Below are 18,422 nucleotides of genomic sequence, written 5' to 3'. Positions count from 1 at the left end.
GGGCTCATGTAGGTTTAAAATATGAGCTTGACCAATAGCTGGTTGTGCCGTGGATGTGCTGCGTGGATCTGACATACTTATGAAAATGATTTTTAGAATTGAACCGAGATCTCCCTTGCCATTGTTTTCATTATTATTATTATTATTATTATTATTATTATTATTATTATTATTATTATTATTATTATTAATTCTTGACGCATTGCTCGTGTTCTTTATTTTTATTTTTAAATAGGAAATTCTACTAATGCAATTACGTTACAGTGTACCGCACAACTATGAGCAGACTCAAAACTCTGGCTTGCATTATCTCACATAGCATTGTGTCACTAGTCACAGCTCGCAGGACATATCTGGTTATTGCAGTGGAGGGCAAATAAAATGTGGATTTTTTTATTACAGTATTATTTTTTAATGTACGAATTCCGTAGTTTTTGAGACTCGTATACCCCGCCCCTTCGCTTGAACGTCGCCTTGTGCGCTTAATTTCGCGTCATGACGTCTGGAACACGGCTGGTGACAGTTGGCGAATTTGAGGGTCTTGCTTAAGAGGGGACTACTAGAGCAAAGTTTTGAATTAATGTTCTAAAATATTTACTTTATTGATAAACATGTGTAACCCGTCGCAGCGAGAGTTGAAATAATTGATTTCAGACACTGATTTGTTTTGTTTTGTAATGGGAGAGAGAAAGCTAGAGTGACAGGGAATATTGCGCGCTAGAAGATATTCTAGATATTTTCTGGGTACATGTTAAGCGCAATAAAAACTCATTAATTAGACCATTAATCAAAGGGTTTAATTTACAATAGTACAGGAGAATCGTTTTGAATACCGTACATATCGTTGTGTTTGGGTAGAGCCGGACGAACAGATTGCTTTTTCAGTGCGCGAGGGCAGAAGCTGTCAGAGCGCGAAATCCTGAGGGCTCGAGAGCAACTGGTAAAAAATTGACAAATTATTTTTGTTAAATGATTAATATTCCTGTTACATGTTACTAGTTTCTAAAATATATATCATTGGCCAATTGTTGCATATATAATAGCATTTATCGGAAACGAATTTATTAATTTAAAATTATTATTTACCATACATACAAAGTGAATAATTTATAACTAAACGATCGGGATAACCGTTACCTGTTAATGTGAGACGCACTGTATTCTTTTTATACATGTCGGATAAATAAAGGTAACTACAAGATATTTAGTTACAATTATAAAATTTAGTGCATTGATCTTTGTGTAGAGAGGAGAGTTAAATCTGTGTTTCTGACAATTCACTCTTTGGTGACCATGTCCGAAATGTGTAAAATCCAGCCACAGACGCCTCCGTCCGAGAACTGTTCCTCAAATCCCGATCAAGCAACTGTTGCTCACAGCGAGTCTACCTTGACGAGCGAGCAAGGACTGACATTTAGCACAGACCTCAATCTGGTGGAGATGACTGAGGTGGAATATACTCAACTTCAGCACATTATCTATTCACAAATGGAGGCACAGGTTGAGCAGGAGGAAGCTGTTGAATCGAGGTTAAACCCCGGCGTTTATACAACAAGCAGTCCTTCAAACCAGACTGTCTGCCAGCCCCCTAACCCACAGCATTTGGAGTATCCAACAGCAAACCCTGTGAATCCCTCTGTATACTGCACTAGTAGCAACCAGCCAGACCTCGCTGCAGATGCCCGCTTTATCACTGCCAACACAAATCATGGACATGTAGACTTTCAAGAATTTAAAATGATTTTGATGAGTGATCCATCGCTCAATAACGCTGTATTAACAGAAAAGACCCCTACTAACTGTGGCGAAGCACCGGGGACCAATTTAGCTAAAGCAAGGCATGCTGAAGATATGTGTAGAGAACACAGAGATTTTCCAATTGAAAACGCCAAAGCAACCGCTGAATCGAGACCTAATCCTGCAGCCCGAGTTCGACTGGAGAAGAGATTTAATTATAACCCTTCTGAAGTTTCCAGACACCAAGAGCCATCATCGGCAGCCTTAAGCAAGTATGTTTTTATAATTACTCCCAGACCATTTCTGATTGCATTTTTGTGTGAATCAAAACAGTATAGTATACCATTGAGTAAAAGGTATAGGCTTTATTTCACACCTGGTAACAGGTTAAATGGACTACACCAGAGTGTGTCTTGCAAGAAAGTTGTGTTTTTGAAATGGCTTGGTTATTACTAATGTATACTACATTTTTGTATCTAACCAAATGATTAAAATGAATGTTCATTGGGTTCTGCATCTCATTGGTTTTGGTGCATGGTGTTGTCCCTCAGGGCTCTGTAAGCGATCAACTCTTATGCACACTTATGATTCAGATGGGTATTAAAAAAAAACAAAATGTGGAGGGTGGGGGCTCTAAGAATTTTGAATTTATAGGATCATATTGATCTGTGTGCAAGCATGGTCACTATGTGGTCTGGAGGAAAATAGCAGATAAATGGGCTATTCCGAAGTTAATATGCTGTAGAAAACCGTGCCTGCAGTGTGTGTAGAAATCTATGATGAAATAATTTCCACTCCAAGTTCCATACTTAAAAAAAAAAAAAGTTGCTTCCATTTATTTTACTAGATGTGTTTATTTGTCATTTTAGTTTTTTAACATTGCTTCATCAACCTTCGGAGCTGCTTGGGGTATCTCTTCAGTCACAGCCAAACAAATGCAACACGATGTCAAAGAACAAGACAGCTCCAACTTCTACCACTGTAGAATTTAGTCACCCACTGTTTGGTGCTAATATGTGTAATTCAGTTGGCAGCTTTAATACCACAAATGCACAGGTAAGAGGGTGGAGGACAGCAAGCTGCTTGTTATATGTCAGTATGTTTTTTGCCTTCTTGGTTTATTTGTATACTGAATCTTGCAGCTTAAAAATTAGCAACATATTTTGAGTAGGTCTGTAATTTACTGTTGTAAAGATCATCAGGGGTATAGATTGCAATTCTTCCAATTTTCATAATGTTTATTTAACAATGATAGATGGTAGAAAGAGTGATTTACTGAATCTAGAAGATATATATATATATATGTTAATTTAATTTATGTTAATTTAATATGTGTTAATTTAATTTATTATTTTTGACTTAAAAATGTAAAAATATTGAAAAAACAAATAAGCATTAGATTGTTATTTATTTGTAAGGTAAATTGAAAGTTTGTGATTTTCAGTTCGTCCCTGCTTTTTGACAAAACAGTTTTTTTTTTAATCAAATTTGTTTTAATATCTTAAATGTTGATGTTGTTTCAGAACATCGGAAGTCTGTCTCAGATGTTGGAGTCTGCTAAACACCATGAGCTTGTGATTCCCAGAAACTTCACTTTCAGTTATCAGCAAGAAACAGAACCTGCAAAGAAAACAGTGGCGAATCAAACCCAACAAGTCCTTGAGCACGTTTGGGTTAAACTAGAAGGTACAGTAGTCCGTCGCTGCGGTGGGACCAGAGTAAGGATGGATAGGTAAAAAGTCGAATAAATTAATCCTGTTTTAAATACCATTATACACAGCTGTAACAATAGTATATGCACACAATTATTGTTTTGAGATTCAGCTTTAATTAGGGAGCGCCCCTAAATCCCTTGTTTAGAAAGATACAGGGTATTAATGATTGTGACAGGGTAGCCGTCTGCCGTGTGGGTGCGTGCATTCGCTGCTGACTGACAGGTAGAAAATCGAGACGGAGGTTGAAGTTGATATGCCCCACAGACGAACAGGAATGATTTACATATCAACACACTAAACAGCTCACGTGACACTACCAGCAATGGTAGCACATGAAATACATACAACACCGTGTGAAAACTTTGGTGGGATAACTAATCAACAACTAATCTTCTCTGTTTATTAATAAACAAACTCTGGCTACCCACCCGGCTGTCGGCGGTTTCGACTTGCTTTATTCACTCTTCGGTATCCAACTGTGGTTCTGGTTCTATCTCACTCACTCACTCACTTACATGCACACACACACTGTGCTGAAGAGTGGATATGTGATGGGCGGATACACGATGGATTACTGTCGTAATTATTTTTGTTACACAGTTGTTGTGTAGTATACTTTTAGCTAACCAGCTGAACACTTGTGCACTTTTATCCTGAATTATTTTAAATGCCAGACATGTTTTATTTTATGCTCTCTTAACAGCTAACATAAGTGGTAGGTAAAAATTAAATAAGTCCTTTGTGATTAACTTTAAGGACATGTTAAACTTGAGAAGTCCTCAGACAGAAGACAGTTACATATAGTGGGGAATATAGTAATGACACATGCTTTCAATCAATTTTGTTTTGCAAAGAAGAAACTTCACATAAACATACAGCAAACAAACGCACCAGAACCAGAGGACGGCAGGCAGACACAGAGCGGAGAGCTCTCACTGATATTCAAAATGTACCAGCCAGCCAGCTTACCAGAGCGGCCACCTACACTCGGAAGAAAAGCATCCTGGAGGGAGAGAATTCACAGCGCAGAGAGAGACACAATTGCATGGAGCGAGACAGGAGGTAAGACAGGGCAGGAAGTCTTTTTTTAATAACATGATTTTCTACCGCCCCTATCATCATATTCTCAAAGTTTTTGAATGAGACAATTGCAAGAATTTTAAAAAAAAAACGACGTAGAACACAGTGTCTTTTTAAATAGTTATTGTGCTTTGTGTGCTTGCAGACGGAGAATTCGCATTTGCTGTGATGAACTCAATATGCTGGTTCCATTTTGCACCTCTGAGACTGACAAAGCTACAACACTGCAGTGGACAACAGCATTTCTCAAGTACATTCATGAAATACACGGAGACAGTCTTAAAAGGGTAAGTGTTTAAAATACAATTATGTTTTTGTATGAAACGTCTTGGTTTTCCAGTCGGAATAAAACCCTTTCGTGAACATGTAATAAATGCTCAGCATTATAACTACACTGCAGTCAGTTGTAATGTATTATCAGTGAGCAATATAGACTGGAGCCCTTGAGTTAGTATGATTACAAATAAGATAGTGAGAAGTGATGCAGTGGACAAGAATAGCATGAGCTGTTAGCATCTTGTAGAGGCAAACGTCTAAGAGATCTAAGATACAGCTGCCAGTGGTTAGTTTTCTTTTTGACTAGATCTAATTTATCAAGTAGATGTTGTATTTGTGGCTTTCTGAACTTTTTTATATTGAATTATTTAAAACCTAAATCTTACTTTCAAACCAGTTAATGTCAGCAATATTTTGTAGTAGCAACCAATGATTAAAAATCAACAGCTTTACTTGATGCATTGTTCAACTTTATTTGCACAATTTACTGTTTGCTGGAATCATGGCAGTATCACATAGTCCCATGACTCAAAGGCTGCTGGGAGATGTATCTGGGAACTCCTAGAAGCCTTTGTCAGCAACAAGCAATATTTCAACAAGGTACCAATAAATTAAGAGGAACAAGCCCTATATTATTTTGTTTTTAATACTGTGGTATGATTAATTCTGGCTATACAAATGTACACACAGCTATGTTCTGTAGTAGCCCATTGAGGTATTGTGTTGCTTTCAGAGTTGTGTGTTCTTTTCTGTCTTCACACTTATTTTTATTTTTTTAGGAGTTTGAGGGTGTTTTTTGTGGGAAGACTGGGAAGCGCATGAAGCTTGGTAGAGCTGAACAATTTGTGACTTATGGAGAACAAGGGAATTCACTGAGCAATGCAGCAACAGAGCAAAAATGATACATCTATAAATATATACGCCATATATGTGAATATATGATTTTTGAAACAAAATAGTAAAGTTAACATAAGGGCAACATATCTCCTTCCTCATGCTTATTGTTTTATGCTTCATGTGGAGGCTGTGCCTAGACTAGTCTATTCTGAACCACATAGTTTGAACTTTTAGCCAGCTGTTATAGCATGTTTGCTGGGCCACTGAATGGTTTTAAAAATTGTAGAAGAAATCATTTATTCCTGCATCCCTTCTGTACCCATCTGTAAATTATATACAGCCACAAGAAAGTAGCACAAGCAAATTATCTTTATACTTTTTTTTTTTTCTTTTAAACGTTTATCAAAGGCAAATTTCTTGCTTTAAGCTGTACACAGCGTGGTCTGTTTTTATTTATTTTTTGTATTGTGGTAAAACAGTGGCACTGATCCTAATAACTCAAGTCTAAAATGTTCATGTGCCCTTCCATAAATGGAAGAGGATGTCCTTTATTTAATAAACCTGTTTCTCATTCACAATTTGGTGAGACTGCTCAAAACTATACTGTGCCTATCTAAAATAAAATTAAATGCTGGGTTTTAAACCCTTCAGAGGTGTCACTGTTTCTTCGCGATTGTTTTACATGGCATATACAACATGGATTTCTAAAAATAAGTAGATGGCTTCAAAAATATATGAAACTGACACTTTTAATCTACTGTGTACAGTTTATTGGTGGAAACAAATTCAGTGCATGTTATCTTTTTAATAAAGAAGCCACATTCAGTTGGTTAATTGTACTATATTGTATGTAGTGATTTAAATAAAACAAATCATTACCTGTACCTTAGTTCAGTGTGGGATAAAATGTGTGTTTTGGATTTGTTATTTTTTGTTTTAAACTATCAATAGTGTGGCAGCACAAACAGTATGATGCTATGTTCTCATACTAGAATGTTTTTTTTAATGTTGCATGCTTTTCATTTAACCGTATTTACATTGAAAAATAAAATAAAAACTCAACACAGCTGTTTTCCTGTTTGCTTGTTAAGTGTAAGTGTGGAAATTCCATTTATAACTTGCAAATTCATTGACTTTTATTGATGTTTGGAACAGAGTAATGTTTTACTGAAAAGTGGCTTTATTCATTATTTCTTACAACATATGATGCTATAGAGCTTTACTGTACATACAGTCACCCACAGATAATAAATACTATTTAAAATCATGTATATTTAATAGTTACAGAACCATTGCATAGTGGATGTGGAGTTTAATTTGCCTAGATGAATAACACTTAAAGAAGATTAAACAAATTAACATGTAAAAAAATGAATAGTAAAATTTGCTGCAGCATCCACACACATTTTTAATGTTTTTATTTCTTTACATGTTTAAAAGGGAGATTTGTTGCAGTATTAAACAAAAAATGAAAAATAAAAACATCAGGGGTTGTTACAAAAAAAAAAAAGAAAATGGTCAGAATGTCAAGCAAGTGATGTTATTTTAGATATACTTAGGAACTATACAAAATACGTGTACCCTCTTCTTAATATATATACAAAGCCCCTTCACAGAGTTAAAGCTCTTGTACAGAAATTGTATTACAAATGAGATTTTGGGATTCGTTTTTGAGGTAAGCTTTCATAACTCCTAATAAGAAGAGATAAGTATTCCACAAACAGGCAACACAAAATGCAAGCTCTAATACTACTGCAAAGACGTTCAGAGAGAGTTGAAGGTAGCAGGGCTTCCATTTCATGAGAGGGATGGGAGGGGCAGGAGTTTATTATACCAAAAAATAAACAAAAGCTTGAAAAATATTGTGAACAAAACAAAAAAAAAGCCCTCAAGAATTGTCTTTTTAGCACCTTTTCAGTAGAGCATTCATAGGTGACTTTTTTGGTGGTTAAGGGACCTGAAATGTTGTTCATGTGCTCTTTATATTTTCGCTTCTCTCCACTTGCCTTGTGGAGGAGCCTTAAAATCTTCCTTTCTTCCCACTGTCTTTTGTTATTAAATATTCAGTCACTCACTCCTTTTCTGTCTGATTTCACCCAGTTTAATGATTTTTGGGGTTGGTTGATTTCCCAGCTGCGACAGGTCCCTGGCAGGCTGATGTATCACAGATTCCAGATGTTCCCTGAGCCCCAGTTGAGCCGACTCTTCCAGGCTCGCCAGGGTAGCCTGGGTCACCATAAGCGCCATCACGGCCATCTTTACTAACTCCAGCTACACCAGGAGCCCCTTTGAGCACAAGAAAACATGGTTTACAACTAGGTCAGCTAGGACTATCTCACTGACACCCTGCACACCACACGGCTGTGCTTTTACCAGATGATGTGCATTCAAATCCATATTGACACCCATAGCTGTATTTATACAATATTATCACTTAATATAAATACTTAGACCATTATAACAGTGCAAAAATTTTTAATATCTACAGATAAATAAAACATTATTTGTTGCTTTCCACCTACCTTGAGGCCCTTGGTCTCCGTCAGGTCCATCAATACCTTTGCCAATATATCCTTTGTCTCCTTTGTTACCAAGGTCACCTTGTGTGTTGGGGGGCGGGGGGGGGGAGTACAAACAAATCAACATTTCCCTTGGAAATCCTAATATGATACATTTCTACAGTAATTTTACAAGTCACCATGCTTTACAGTGTGTTTTTACTAATTAATTGTTTGCTATGTGCAGTAAGCCTGGATAGACCTGATTATTGGAAGATACCTCCTGTGCTGTTTCTATGTACAGTTGTAACACCTCTCTCCTGCCCCTATCTTTCTTACCTCTGGGTCCAGGGTCTCCCAGCTCCCCTGGAGGTCCTCTATATCCTGGGGGTCCACGGGATCCGGGATGCCCTATTGAGCCAGTAACGCCAGTCTGTCCTGGGGGCCCAGCAGGACCCGGGCGACCCACCATGCCAGGAGCCAGTGGTCTCCTCAAGTTAGCAGCCAACTGGGCTATCTGATCTGAAATTGAAGGGAAAACAAAGACATTTTAATTTATACAAGACATTATATGTAGTAACAGTGTAACCTGGGGGTTACCTGCTTTTATATTGTCAAAAGTCTCAAGAAATGTGTGTCATTCAATGTCGATTGCTTTATCTTTTTTCTTAGAGCACAGACTACCTTGGGTTACCCATGACCAATAGGTTAACAAAGCCATTATTAAGGACAGTCAGCATTATCGGAAATTGTCACACAGACTTTCACATGCACAGCAATGAGCTGTTGCAGAAATGACATGAAATTTAAAATATGCAATATTACAGTTTTGTTTCACATACCAAATAAGAAATGGCCAAATGTGAATTATCAGCACACCTATACTGTACCTTTGTGGCTCGTGATGTTCGTGCAGCCATTGGTAAGCAATTTAAACGACACTCTGGTGTATAAAATATTGAGAAACATATTGCATTAATTCTCACCATTGACCATTTCGCCACATAACTCCCTGATGTGCTGTTCACTTGCCACTTTGCCCTAGAAAGGAAAAAGGAGTCTATTAATAAAAATAAAAAATACAATTTGAGAGAGGCAAATAATCAAGCATGTCAAATAAAATGGGAACGGCATTATTATTATTATTATTATTATTATTATTATTATTATTATTATTATTATTTGCTAGAAACTAATAATTGTTACGCTACTTATCAATTTAGGTATCTAAAAGCCTGTTTTCATACAGAACCATTTACTGACATTTTTTGTCGATATTCCAATCCATCCATGCTCTTTAATACATCCATATATACAGGTTCGGGGATATAAATAAAAGTGGTTTACTAGCCTGTATCTCTGTGTGTTCACTGAGCTGAAGTTGTCATGATTTACCTGTTTTATTACTAGATTTTGATGCAGAATAAAAACAGTTGCATCACACTAACAGCAACATGCATTGTTTCCATATTTGTGTAAGATACCAGTATTTTAATGAAATATTATGGGGTTTCAGATTTTTCACACAGTATCTTTTCAGTGATCTCTAATTGGAAATAGTTGCTCTTTTTCCATTTAAAACATTCCTACCACCCCCATGCATGTATATCAAAATAAGGGCGAATCCCTTCAAAGAGGGGAGAGCTGGCCCCCTGGTGTAGGGATGTTTCGGAGTGTTTACTCACAGGAACCCCAGTTTTCCCTGCAATGCCGCTGAGACCTTGTTCGCCCTGGAAGCCCATGACGCCAGGTTTGCCAGGGGGCCCTCTTGCTCCAATAGACCCCTGAGGGCCGGTAAAGCCTTTTGGTCCCAACTCACCAAGTTTCCCAGACTGTAAAATGACAAAACAGAAATCAGAAACTAGACAACTGTATCAATGCTGGTGGAACTTATGAACTGGATAGTGGTGGATAACTGATTTCATTTAAATAAAGCTCTTTAGGTAACACTTTAATCAAAAAGCATTTACCCACTGTTAATTTGGTTCACATTTCTCAACTTCTGTAGTGACTGTACAACGGTGTTTGCTAACACACAGACTTGTGTATTTGACAGCGCATCGTATTCACTTGATCTGCACAGGAGTACAAACATCAGAAATCAAGTGGCATGAACCTGAGAATTAAGATGTTGACTCATCTGAAAAGGATTGTTTTGCTGTTGTTCACTAGCCTGTTCAAACTCTCACCACATCTTGTCCCAATGTTCTAAATCCGACACACTGGATCCACAAACACCACAGCAATAGAACACGCTGTAGATGTTTATGTAGGAAGTAAGGACAAACATACTGGCTAGCAGTACTTGTGTTGCTCTGTACTTGCAACTGTTATCAAATCTAACAGTTTTACAATTATGATATTTAGTCTAAAATCGGTCTTTCATTTTTATGATTTTTTAAAGTGCTGCAACAGCTCTAAGTCAGAAAATCAAGGGTGTTTTTTCTTTCCTATATTTTAAAGAACTATTTTTCCTAATTAAGCTGTGTTTGTTCTTTTTAATGAGGCTCATCTAAACTCTAAATCAAATGAGTAAAGCACAGCAGTATGATACATCAGTGTGCTTGAAGTAATTACTTTAATTGGGTTGCATTTCAGCTCTGCAGCATTAATTATAATTTATTTCCCATTGAGACTTGGAACGCACATTAATAAAGCTGAAACATCAATTCATTCCAGCAATTTCATTAATTGCTATTCAGCTTTCTACCTCTGTACCACAAGAGGGCAGCAGGGAGACACTAATGCTTCATTCAGTGCTTACTTGGCATACAGTTTATACTTTCTATCATACTGTACATGGGGAAGCATTTCCTGTCTGACATTATATTATAAAAGGTGATAACATTGTAGTAAAGTTGATTAAAGATAAGTCAGTGACTTTAAATGTGGAATAAAGATGCTGTTCCAATGTCTGTACCTAATCACTTCTGAGGCATACCAAATAGTTTCACTATACTAGAAATCTGACTTCCCCAGTAGTTTTCACTTTTCATAAGACATTTTTTTTTCTTTCGAACAAGGTGTCTAGGATAATACTTTTTTTGACATTCCTGACAATTTACTTAACAGACCAGTGACAAATTTAAATAAAAACATACCTCTCCTTTCTGACCAACTGGACCGGTAGGACCCTGAAAAAAAAAATATATATATATATATAAATATGCTGATAACTGATAAACATACTAACAACTGAAACATATTAATTTTATGCTGCAAATCAATTTTACTGACACTGTATTTGTAACTAGCCTTCCACATCATCCCATAATATAACTGCCCTATATTATTGGCAAATGCTGTGAATGCATATTACCATTCCTTGTAATTCTGAAACCCAAGTCTGAGTTTGAGGTCCGCCATGTTAACATTGACACTTATATTATAGTTCTCCAAAAGCCAATGATCCACAGCACCAGGAGATTAATAAGCCACTGGAATAATGACATATTCATAACGCATAGGGCCACAATGCATTTCCTAACTCACGAATACAGCCAACTGCTGGTGAAACCCTGTTCACAATCAGCTTACTAACAACTGTAAGGTTTAGGGAGCAAGCTTTTTTTGTAACATTTATGATAATAGCAAGTTACTTTACATACCGGTTCACCTTTATCTCCTGGAAGTCCATCACTGCCAGCAATACCCTAAAAGGGGAAATAAACCAGGAGATCATTATTATATATCGTCTTTGCATACAACGTTTTTAGCCTACAAAGTTGCTAATACATCAGTCTGCTTCATTATTTGATTGATGTGCTGTAATGGTTACACTAGCATTGTGGTACATTGGTGAGCTAGATAGTAGATCAGTTTGCAGGCATTGATCAAATATATTATGAAGGGCGTGTTTATTGGTGGTCATCGTAACTGGCTATGCCATTTGGTTATGGGACAGTTTTATTAAGGATTGCCAATTGGTTTTCAGACAACCCTATTTTGAGTTCTGGGTGAATCTAAATGTACAAACACTGACATCTCAGTTATAGGTATGTTACAGTGAACAAGAACAGAACCAGTTCTATCCAAGACAAGGCTTGTATTCACCATTCTTAGTTAACCACTGTTTTTATTTTAAGATTGAACTTTTCCCCTTCACCTGCAGTACAGCACCATGCCACAAAGTGTTTATTTAAAACAAAAACCAAAAACATGGGAAGAGAGTAACTAGTGACTTGTCATGAAGGAGTTAAACTGGCAAAAGGTCAGTGAGGTCACCAACTGAAAGTTTTCTTACCGGGTCACCTTTGGGGCCTGATGCTCCAACTGGACCCTGGAAGAGAGGAAGAGAGAAAGCGAATAATCACACGTCTGTTAGAATAACATTCAGGACCCCGGCAGCATGTGACTGGAGAGAGAGAGAGAGAGAGAGAGAGAGAGAGAGAGAGAGAGAGAGAGAGAGAGAGCGCCTGATATAAAGACTCACTTTGTTCTCACATTCAGAGTCAGAGCACATGCTATGAGACCGCCTTCCCCCCACATTAAAAACTTACAGTGTACAGGAAGGCAACTAGGTAGCGAGGTATTCCTTGGTGTTAGGTCTTCTCATCGTACCTGGCTCCATGTTGAAGCAAACCCTACTAAACGCTGTCTGTGTAATATGACCATGCTGAACCTGCTCCCACAGCTTTGCACAGAGAGCTCATTGTTGCTCTGAAGCAGCCTGTGTCTCGTGCTTTTGCAAGTTATCCACAGGAGTATTCACTTCACTAATGGAAATAATACTTGATAAAAAAAAAAATAAGTAAATTATACTTCTATTTCTTTAATAATTTTACAAAACATGTCTCCTATAGTGTTTTATTTGTTTGTAGAGAAATCCATCCAAGATGAAATACGGAGAGCTTTGACTTGCATCTCATCTACCATTTCTATCCATTTATCAGTAAAATAATGTACCATTTAAATTGAAGTGCATTACTTCTTACAGAAGATAGAGAGATCGCTGTACTTTCTGACGACAGGCTTGTGTCAGTGCTGTAGTGTTTTCTGTATGGGAGGGGAGTGATGGGGTTAATAGAAAGTGCATTGTCTGACTCACCCTCTCACCAAAATCTCCTCGGATTCCAGTCGGTCCAGGCAAACCTGGGTCCCCAAGTCCACCTTTAATTCCCTGCAAACGCACAGAAAACAATCTAGAATGGTATCAAATATATTGATGTATTATTAGCAATCCTGTTTATGAATCACCCCATTAAAAGCTTTTAGACTTTGTGACATTTTCATTTTCATGACTGCTTTAAGCCAACCCTCTTTACCTCCCTTGTCAGGTGTTACTGTTTACCTTTTGATTTGTAAAGGGGATAATAATGTGGGTGTATCACCACCTTGTGTTGGAATGATGTGTTTCTGACAGCACCTGTATCTGCTTGGTCTGTTTAAAGGGACAGTGAAAACCCTGCTCTAAAGTTCAAACAAAGTGTGACCCACCTGGAAACCTTTCACACCAGGAGGTCCGAGGTCTCCTTGAGCGCCGATCCCACCCTGAGGAAAAAAAAAACACACACAACACAATCCAGTGAAGAGCAGAACTCCTGAACAAAGACAAAGTCATCACTCACATAACCCTGCCACGTTGTGCACACAAGACCAAGGTATGCATTAGCAACAGCGGAATTTTAAGGGACCAATGTGCTGTCATGGAAACAGATGATAATAATACACACACACACACAAGAGGATTGTGCAGGTTTGCTTCTCTTGCCATTTAGCAAAATAATAATTTTTTCTGGATCCTTTAATTGAAGATGTCTACAGAGTTAAAACACAGTCACCAAGTACACTCGAAATATAGCTATTGCTGTATGTGACGAGTTTGTACATTGTTTTAAGGTGCTAGTTTTAATTATAAAAAGTCAGCTTGAATTGATTGGAATCAGTCATTCAGCTTGGTGACAGGGTGCCTCGGCTATGCTGTCTCCATATCACAGGAAAAGAGGATCGGTAATCTCAGTAGCAGAGAGATCCCATTTTCATAGCTATCTATTTGATGATTCACATCATATGTGTCAGGTTTTATAAAATGTACTTTGGAAAGTTGTCCCAACGTGGTGCAGTGTTTTATTCGATTTCTATGCAGGGTTAAGTTAACAGGCAGTCTGTCCATTCCTGGAATTCCCATAGTCGATGGAAGATCTTAAATATCCTGGCATTCCCCCTGGACTCTGGACAAAGACTCTTCTGTACGGAGAGCCACTGAAAACACAGTGGAGCGGAGCCTTTCCACATTCCTCTCTGAATTACTTCTCATCTTGACTATCTGTCACGAGTTTTGCATCCTGATATTTGTAAAGCCTTAAAACAATCAACAGACCAGCTTGTATTGTACTAAACAAACTGGCAATGTTTCCGAATTACGTTACAGTTTATCAAATTTTCATGTAATTTCGGAGGTCTCCAGCTGGACTGGTGGGGTTCCTAACTATTAGGGGTCACTGAAGTGTGGTGAACAATCTTCAGCCAACTTTCTCCCAAACCAGCGTCAGCACAGGTGCCAATGCAGCTCTACCAGTGTGCCCCCAGCCAAGATCGCCAACTCGGCGACAAGAGGAGTCGAACCCTGCTTGCATGACTTTTTTGTTGTTTTCAGGTAACAGCTCCACTTTACACCATACAGCTACACCTTACCAGATAAGTCAGAAACTTCCAGTATTTTCTTTCTGTAACAATACATTTGAAATAAAAATAAAGAACAAAATAAAATGTTGCCTGAAAACTGGTTCACAAGAGTGGATCTGGGTTACCAAACAGCTGGCACCCAGTAACCATCTCTCACCCGTATCCTCTAGAGTGGAGCTGGGATTTGAAGGCAGGGCTCCAAGCTGGCAGATCTCACTAGTGGGCTACACACCTCTCTAGGTCCCACTCAGAGAGAGTAGTGGCTGAGCTCTGCTCTGACCTCTTGACCACACTGCCTGTCAGATACTGTTCCTGTGAACACGTAACACACTATTATGAAGCTCTGATGTGCTTACTTACTGCTATTCCTCTAGGTCCAGCCTCACCCCTTTCTCCAGGAATACCTATTTCTCCCTGAAACAAACAAATACCCAATTGAGTCATTTGAACTGAGAGTCCAATAACAATGCTTCCAGAAATGATTTCTATTAGATCCCAAGATGCTAGTATGTTTTATGATATATACCCATGACCATTCAGATGCACTGAATCACTCAAGAACACATATCATAGGGGTATTTAAAAAACTTGATCAGGAGGTAACATTGAGATAATCACACCCCTACTAGAATAACAAAAAACAGCCACAACCTTAGTAGGTTTGTATCACAGTATTTATGTTTTATTTTACGTAGATATGATGTTCATTAGGTGGATATTGTGTTTTTAAGTGGATTTCTTGTGAAACATTAGCAATTAACACCAATGCCCTCTCAAATGTTCCCAGGCACCATGTGGTGATTGGGAGATGGGTGCACAGTACTACGTTTTTTGAACCCTAAGCTTCTCTTTGCAGAGGTGAGTGTTCTCTCCCACTAACAGCCCATACATTTATCATGCTTCTTTTAGGGATCTCGCCACTAACCTCAGAGAGACTACATTTCACTTGGTCAGTTATTCTGAGCATGTCCCTCAATGGATATCCCCAGCCCCTATGACTATGAAGTGCTAGTGGTTGGCACAAAGACCTTATAAAACCCATCAGATACATACAGGAATACCTGGCTCTCCAGATGGACCAGTGTCTCCCGTCACTCCTTGATCACCCTAAATGAAAGAACACAAAATCAGATAACAGTTCAAATAAAATCAAACAATGCTGATCAGAAATGACAGTTCATTCCATGCCACAGCAACTGATATATGACATTTCTAAGATGATTAAAGATCTCGTTTGCACACAGGAGACCAGCTCGTTGTGTTACTTACACTCTCTCCTTTAGAGCCTTTGGATCCAGCCTTTCCTTGTAATCCCTGAAATAAAAACAATAAAAAATGAGGATTGTATTGTTACGATTACACAGCATCTTTAACAGTCAATTATACTCTGTGCAGTAAAGCTAAAAGAAACTAAATGAAGTAGACACATGTTTTGACTAACCTTCTTCACAGACCTAACTAGGACTACATAACCTAAAACGGGCAGTTTTATTTATCATGTATTTTGACTGAATACATGGGTTGGATTTTAAAATATATGAACACTTGTTTGGGTTCAGTGTAGTCAATAGGTTTTAGGGCAACCATTTACAATGGTCTGAACACAAAGTCAACCCGTTTTTGAAATGCTGTTTTGTGGTATCTTCTTGCCTAGGAAACACCCTCAGGGTCAGCTGTGAATCCCGGAACCATTGCTCCAGTTCATCCCAACGGGGCTGTTAAGCACGGTCAATCTTGGCGCTGTGGGGTCCACGTGAGAGGCCTGGTGATGCTCTTTCCTAGTCCGGTAAACCACTGACGTCTTGAAAGAACCTCTTCACAAAAGTGCTTGTGTTGTAATCCTGCCATACCCAAAGTGCAAGCCAACCCACAGAATAGTCCAGCGTCACCACAGACGAGGTGCCCCATGTTGTATTCCTCTTCAGGCTGTCTTGAACATACCTGTCCATGGTTGGGATATCCGCTGAATTAGAATTGGTTGACACCAGTTATTCCACTGTTGCAGAGTGCAGTGTCATCTGCTGATGAAGAAGCTTGTTCGTTTGACATTATATCTGTCACCATCACTCTTTCTTTAATCTGTGTTGTATTTCCATTGGATGATGCATCATTACCATACGTCTGCCACGTACAAGCCTGTTCTTCAGGTCAGATCTGTGCACATCAGCACCAGCAATAATCTTCATTAGATTCACAGAGGTCGTTTCAACTGGATTGCCACATTAATGATTGTATCACAATGATCATGCCAGCTGATCAGAACCCCTTTCTTGACACCAATTCCACAAGTGTTCCCATTAAAAGCCCCCCCCCCCCCCTCCCCCAGTACTTCAGTATCATTTCATTTCAAATACTGTATATAACCTTGCTTTTCAAAGTTGGTAAGTTTTGGCTCTGTGTTATGGAGGTTTACAGAAAGGGTCTGAGTGACACTACTAGTATTCATAGAGTTACACATTGCTGTTTATATTACAGCATGACATTCGATTATGAAAGCACCAACATGCCGGTAATTGAGACAGTAATACGAAATACAGTCATGTGACAGGAAGCGGAAATATATAGTGCTGTTACAGAAGAGGGGAAAGAGAAGATGCATATCTCATAGGCTAACAAGAAGAGGACAAATGAAGTAATGCACTGAAGTTGGCTACTCCATGACTGAAGAGTTTTAAATGAGTCTAGTATTGTCTTAACCTGCCTCATGACTATTCCTTTGAAGTCTTATATCCCCAAGAAAAATCCTGCTGTACCTTATGGAATCAAAAACATTTTATCCAGGACCCAACCCATAGTTCTAATGTTCCCATTCTCTGTATCTGTCTTTTACATCGGTGCACGCTACCAGGCACACTTACAGGAAGGCCATTGGGTCCCTTCTCCCCTGGGACTCCTGAGCGTCCAGAATCCCCCTGGTGACAGAGAAAAACGCTGTTACTAATAAAACAAGAATACGCTTACATCAAGCCATGTATATTATAATGTACACATGATTATGAAATCATATTCCTGTCTATTTGTTTAAAAGTTACCAACCTTGTCTCCATCAGTGCCTGGCGTCCCGTCCTTTCCATCCCTTCCAGGAATACCCTTCAAAGTAAAGAACAAACTAAGATGAACATGCTGTCCATCAAATTTTCAATGTGCTACTGGGAGATATGGAGTTACCCCTCTTCTTCTCTCCACTCAGGTGAGCCATGGGGTTGAAAGTCTACTCCCGATACACCCGTCGCCATGTGCTCTATCATGTAGATGACAGGGATTTTTACCATTGGGTTTATTTAATAGTTGGTAACACCTTTTTGATTTCAAGATCAAGACTTTTTTTTGTGAACAGCATGTTAAAGAAATATCACTACGAAGCCCATTGTTACTTACACAGGTGACTACAATAATGATTGTTACTACTACCAACTAAACAGCAGTGACGGGCATCGTTCCTGTTGCAACTTACAGGCTCTCCTTTACTTCCAGCTCTTCCTGGCATTCCCTTCGCTCCGGGCTTTCCCTGGAAAAACATAAAGCACAGTGTGAACGACTGTGTGACAAAGGTCATACCTAGAGTGGCATTCAACCCATAATGACAGCCCTAGTCTATGGTGGAAGTGTGCCTCCCAGTAAAAAGGGGCAATTCACTTGTTTCCCCATGTAACAG

The 18,422-nt window shown here is 38.6% G+C and overlaps 2 protein-coding genes across 3 annotated transcripts in view; one reads left to right on the top strand and one right to left on the bottom strand.

Annotated features, from left to right (window-relative positions):
• Positions 1 to 436: 436 nt before the first annotated feature.
• LOC117422348 (transcription factor-like 5 protein) lies at positions 437 to 7,175 on the top strand. Of its 2 annotated transcripts, none has more exons than XM_058990910.1 (6): positions 437 to 2,009; positions 2,607 to 2,793; positions 3,261 to 3,423; positions 4,310 to 4,514; positions 4,678 to 4,819; positions 5,588 to 7,175. In XM_058990910.1, exons 1-6 carry the CDS (start codon positions 1,294 to 1,296, stop codon positions 5,708 to 5,710), a joined length of 1,536 nt encoding a protein of 511 aa, XP_058846893.1. In that variant the 5' UTR covers positions 437 to 1,293; the 3' UTR covers positions 5,711 to 7,175. The 2 variants fall into 2 exon arrangements, with proteins under 2 accessions (XP_058846893.1, XP_058846892.1); XM_058990909.1 differs by having other exon boundaries at positions 4,307 to 4,514.
• The window catches only part of LOC117417103 (collagen alpha-3(IX) chain-like), a 27,267-nt gene continuing 15,652 nt past the window's right edge, over positions 6,808 to 18,422 (bottom strand). The window contains exons 17-32 of the mRNA XM_058990902.1: positions 18,222 to 18,275; positions 17,804 to 17,857; positions 17,626 to 17,679; positions 16,037 to 16,081; positions 15,821 to 15,874; positions 15,128 to 15,181; positions 13,580 to 13,633; positions 13,191 to 13,262; positions 12,387 to 12,422; positions 11,752 to 11,796; positions 11,245 to 11,277; positions 9,829 to 9,975; positions 9,130 to 9,184; positions 8,483 to 8,665; positions 8,168 to 8,245; positions 6,808 to 7,931 (exon numbers count right to left, since the gene is read on the bottom strand). Coding sequence (XP_058846885.1) covers positions 7,747 to 7,931; positions 8,168 to 8,245; positions 8,483 to 8,665; positions 9,130 to 9,184; positions 9,829 to 9,975; positions 11,245 to 11,277; positions 11,752 to 11,796; positions 12,387 to 12,422; positions 13,191 to 13,262; positions 13,580 to 13,633; positions 15,128 to 15,181; positions 15,821 to 15,874; positions 16,037 to 16,081; positions 17,626 to 17,679; positions 17,804 to 17,857; positions 18,222 to 18,275 — 1,203 coding nt within the window. The 3' untranslated portion in view covers positions 6,808 to 7,746. The remainder of the gene's footprint in view (positions 7,932 to 8,167; positions 8,246 to 8,482; positions 8,666 to 9,129; positions 9,185 to 9,828; positions 9,976 to 11,244; positions 11,278 to 11,751; positions 11,797 to 12,386; positions 12,423 to 13,190; positions 13,263 to 13,579; positions 13,634 to 15,127; positions 15,182 to 15,820; positions 15,875 to 16,036; positions 16,082 to 17,625; positions 17,680 to 17,803; positions 17,858 to 18,221; positions 18,276 to 18,422) is intronic.

Source organism: Acipenser ruthenus, chromosome 18 (assembly GCF_902713425.1).
Source record: "Acipenser ruthenus chromosome 18, fAciRut3.2 maternal haplotype, whole genome shotgun sequence".
In the NCBI taxonomy this organism is placed as follows: Eukaryota; Metazoa; Chordata; class Actinopteri; order Acipenseriformes; family Acipenseridae; genus Acipenser; species Acipenser ruthenus.
Note: the sequence above shows the minus strand (reverse complement) of the source record. Positions and strands in the feature narration are given on the sequence as shown.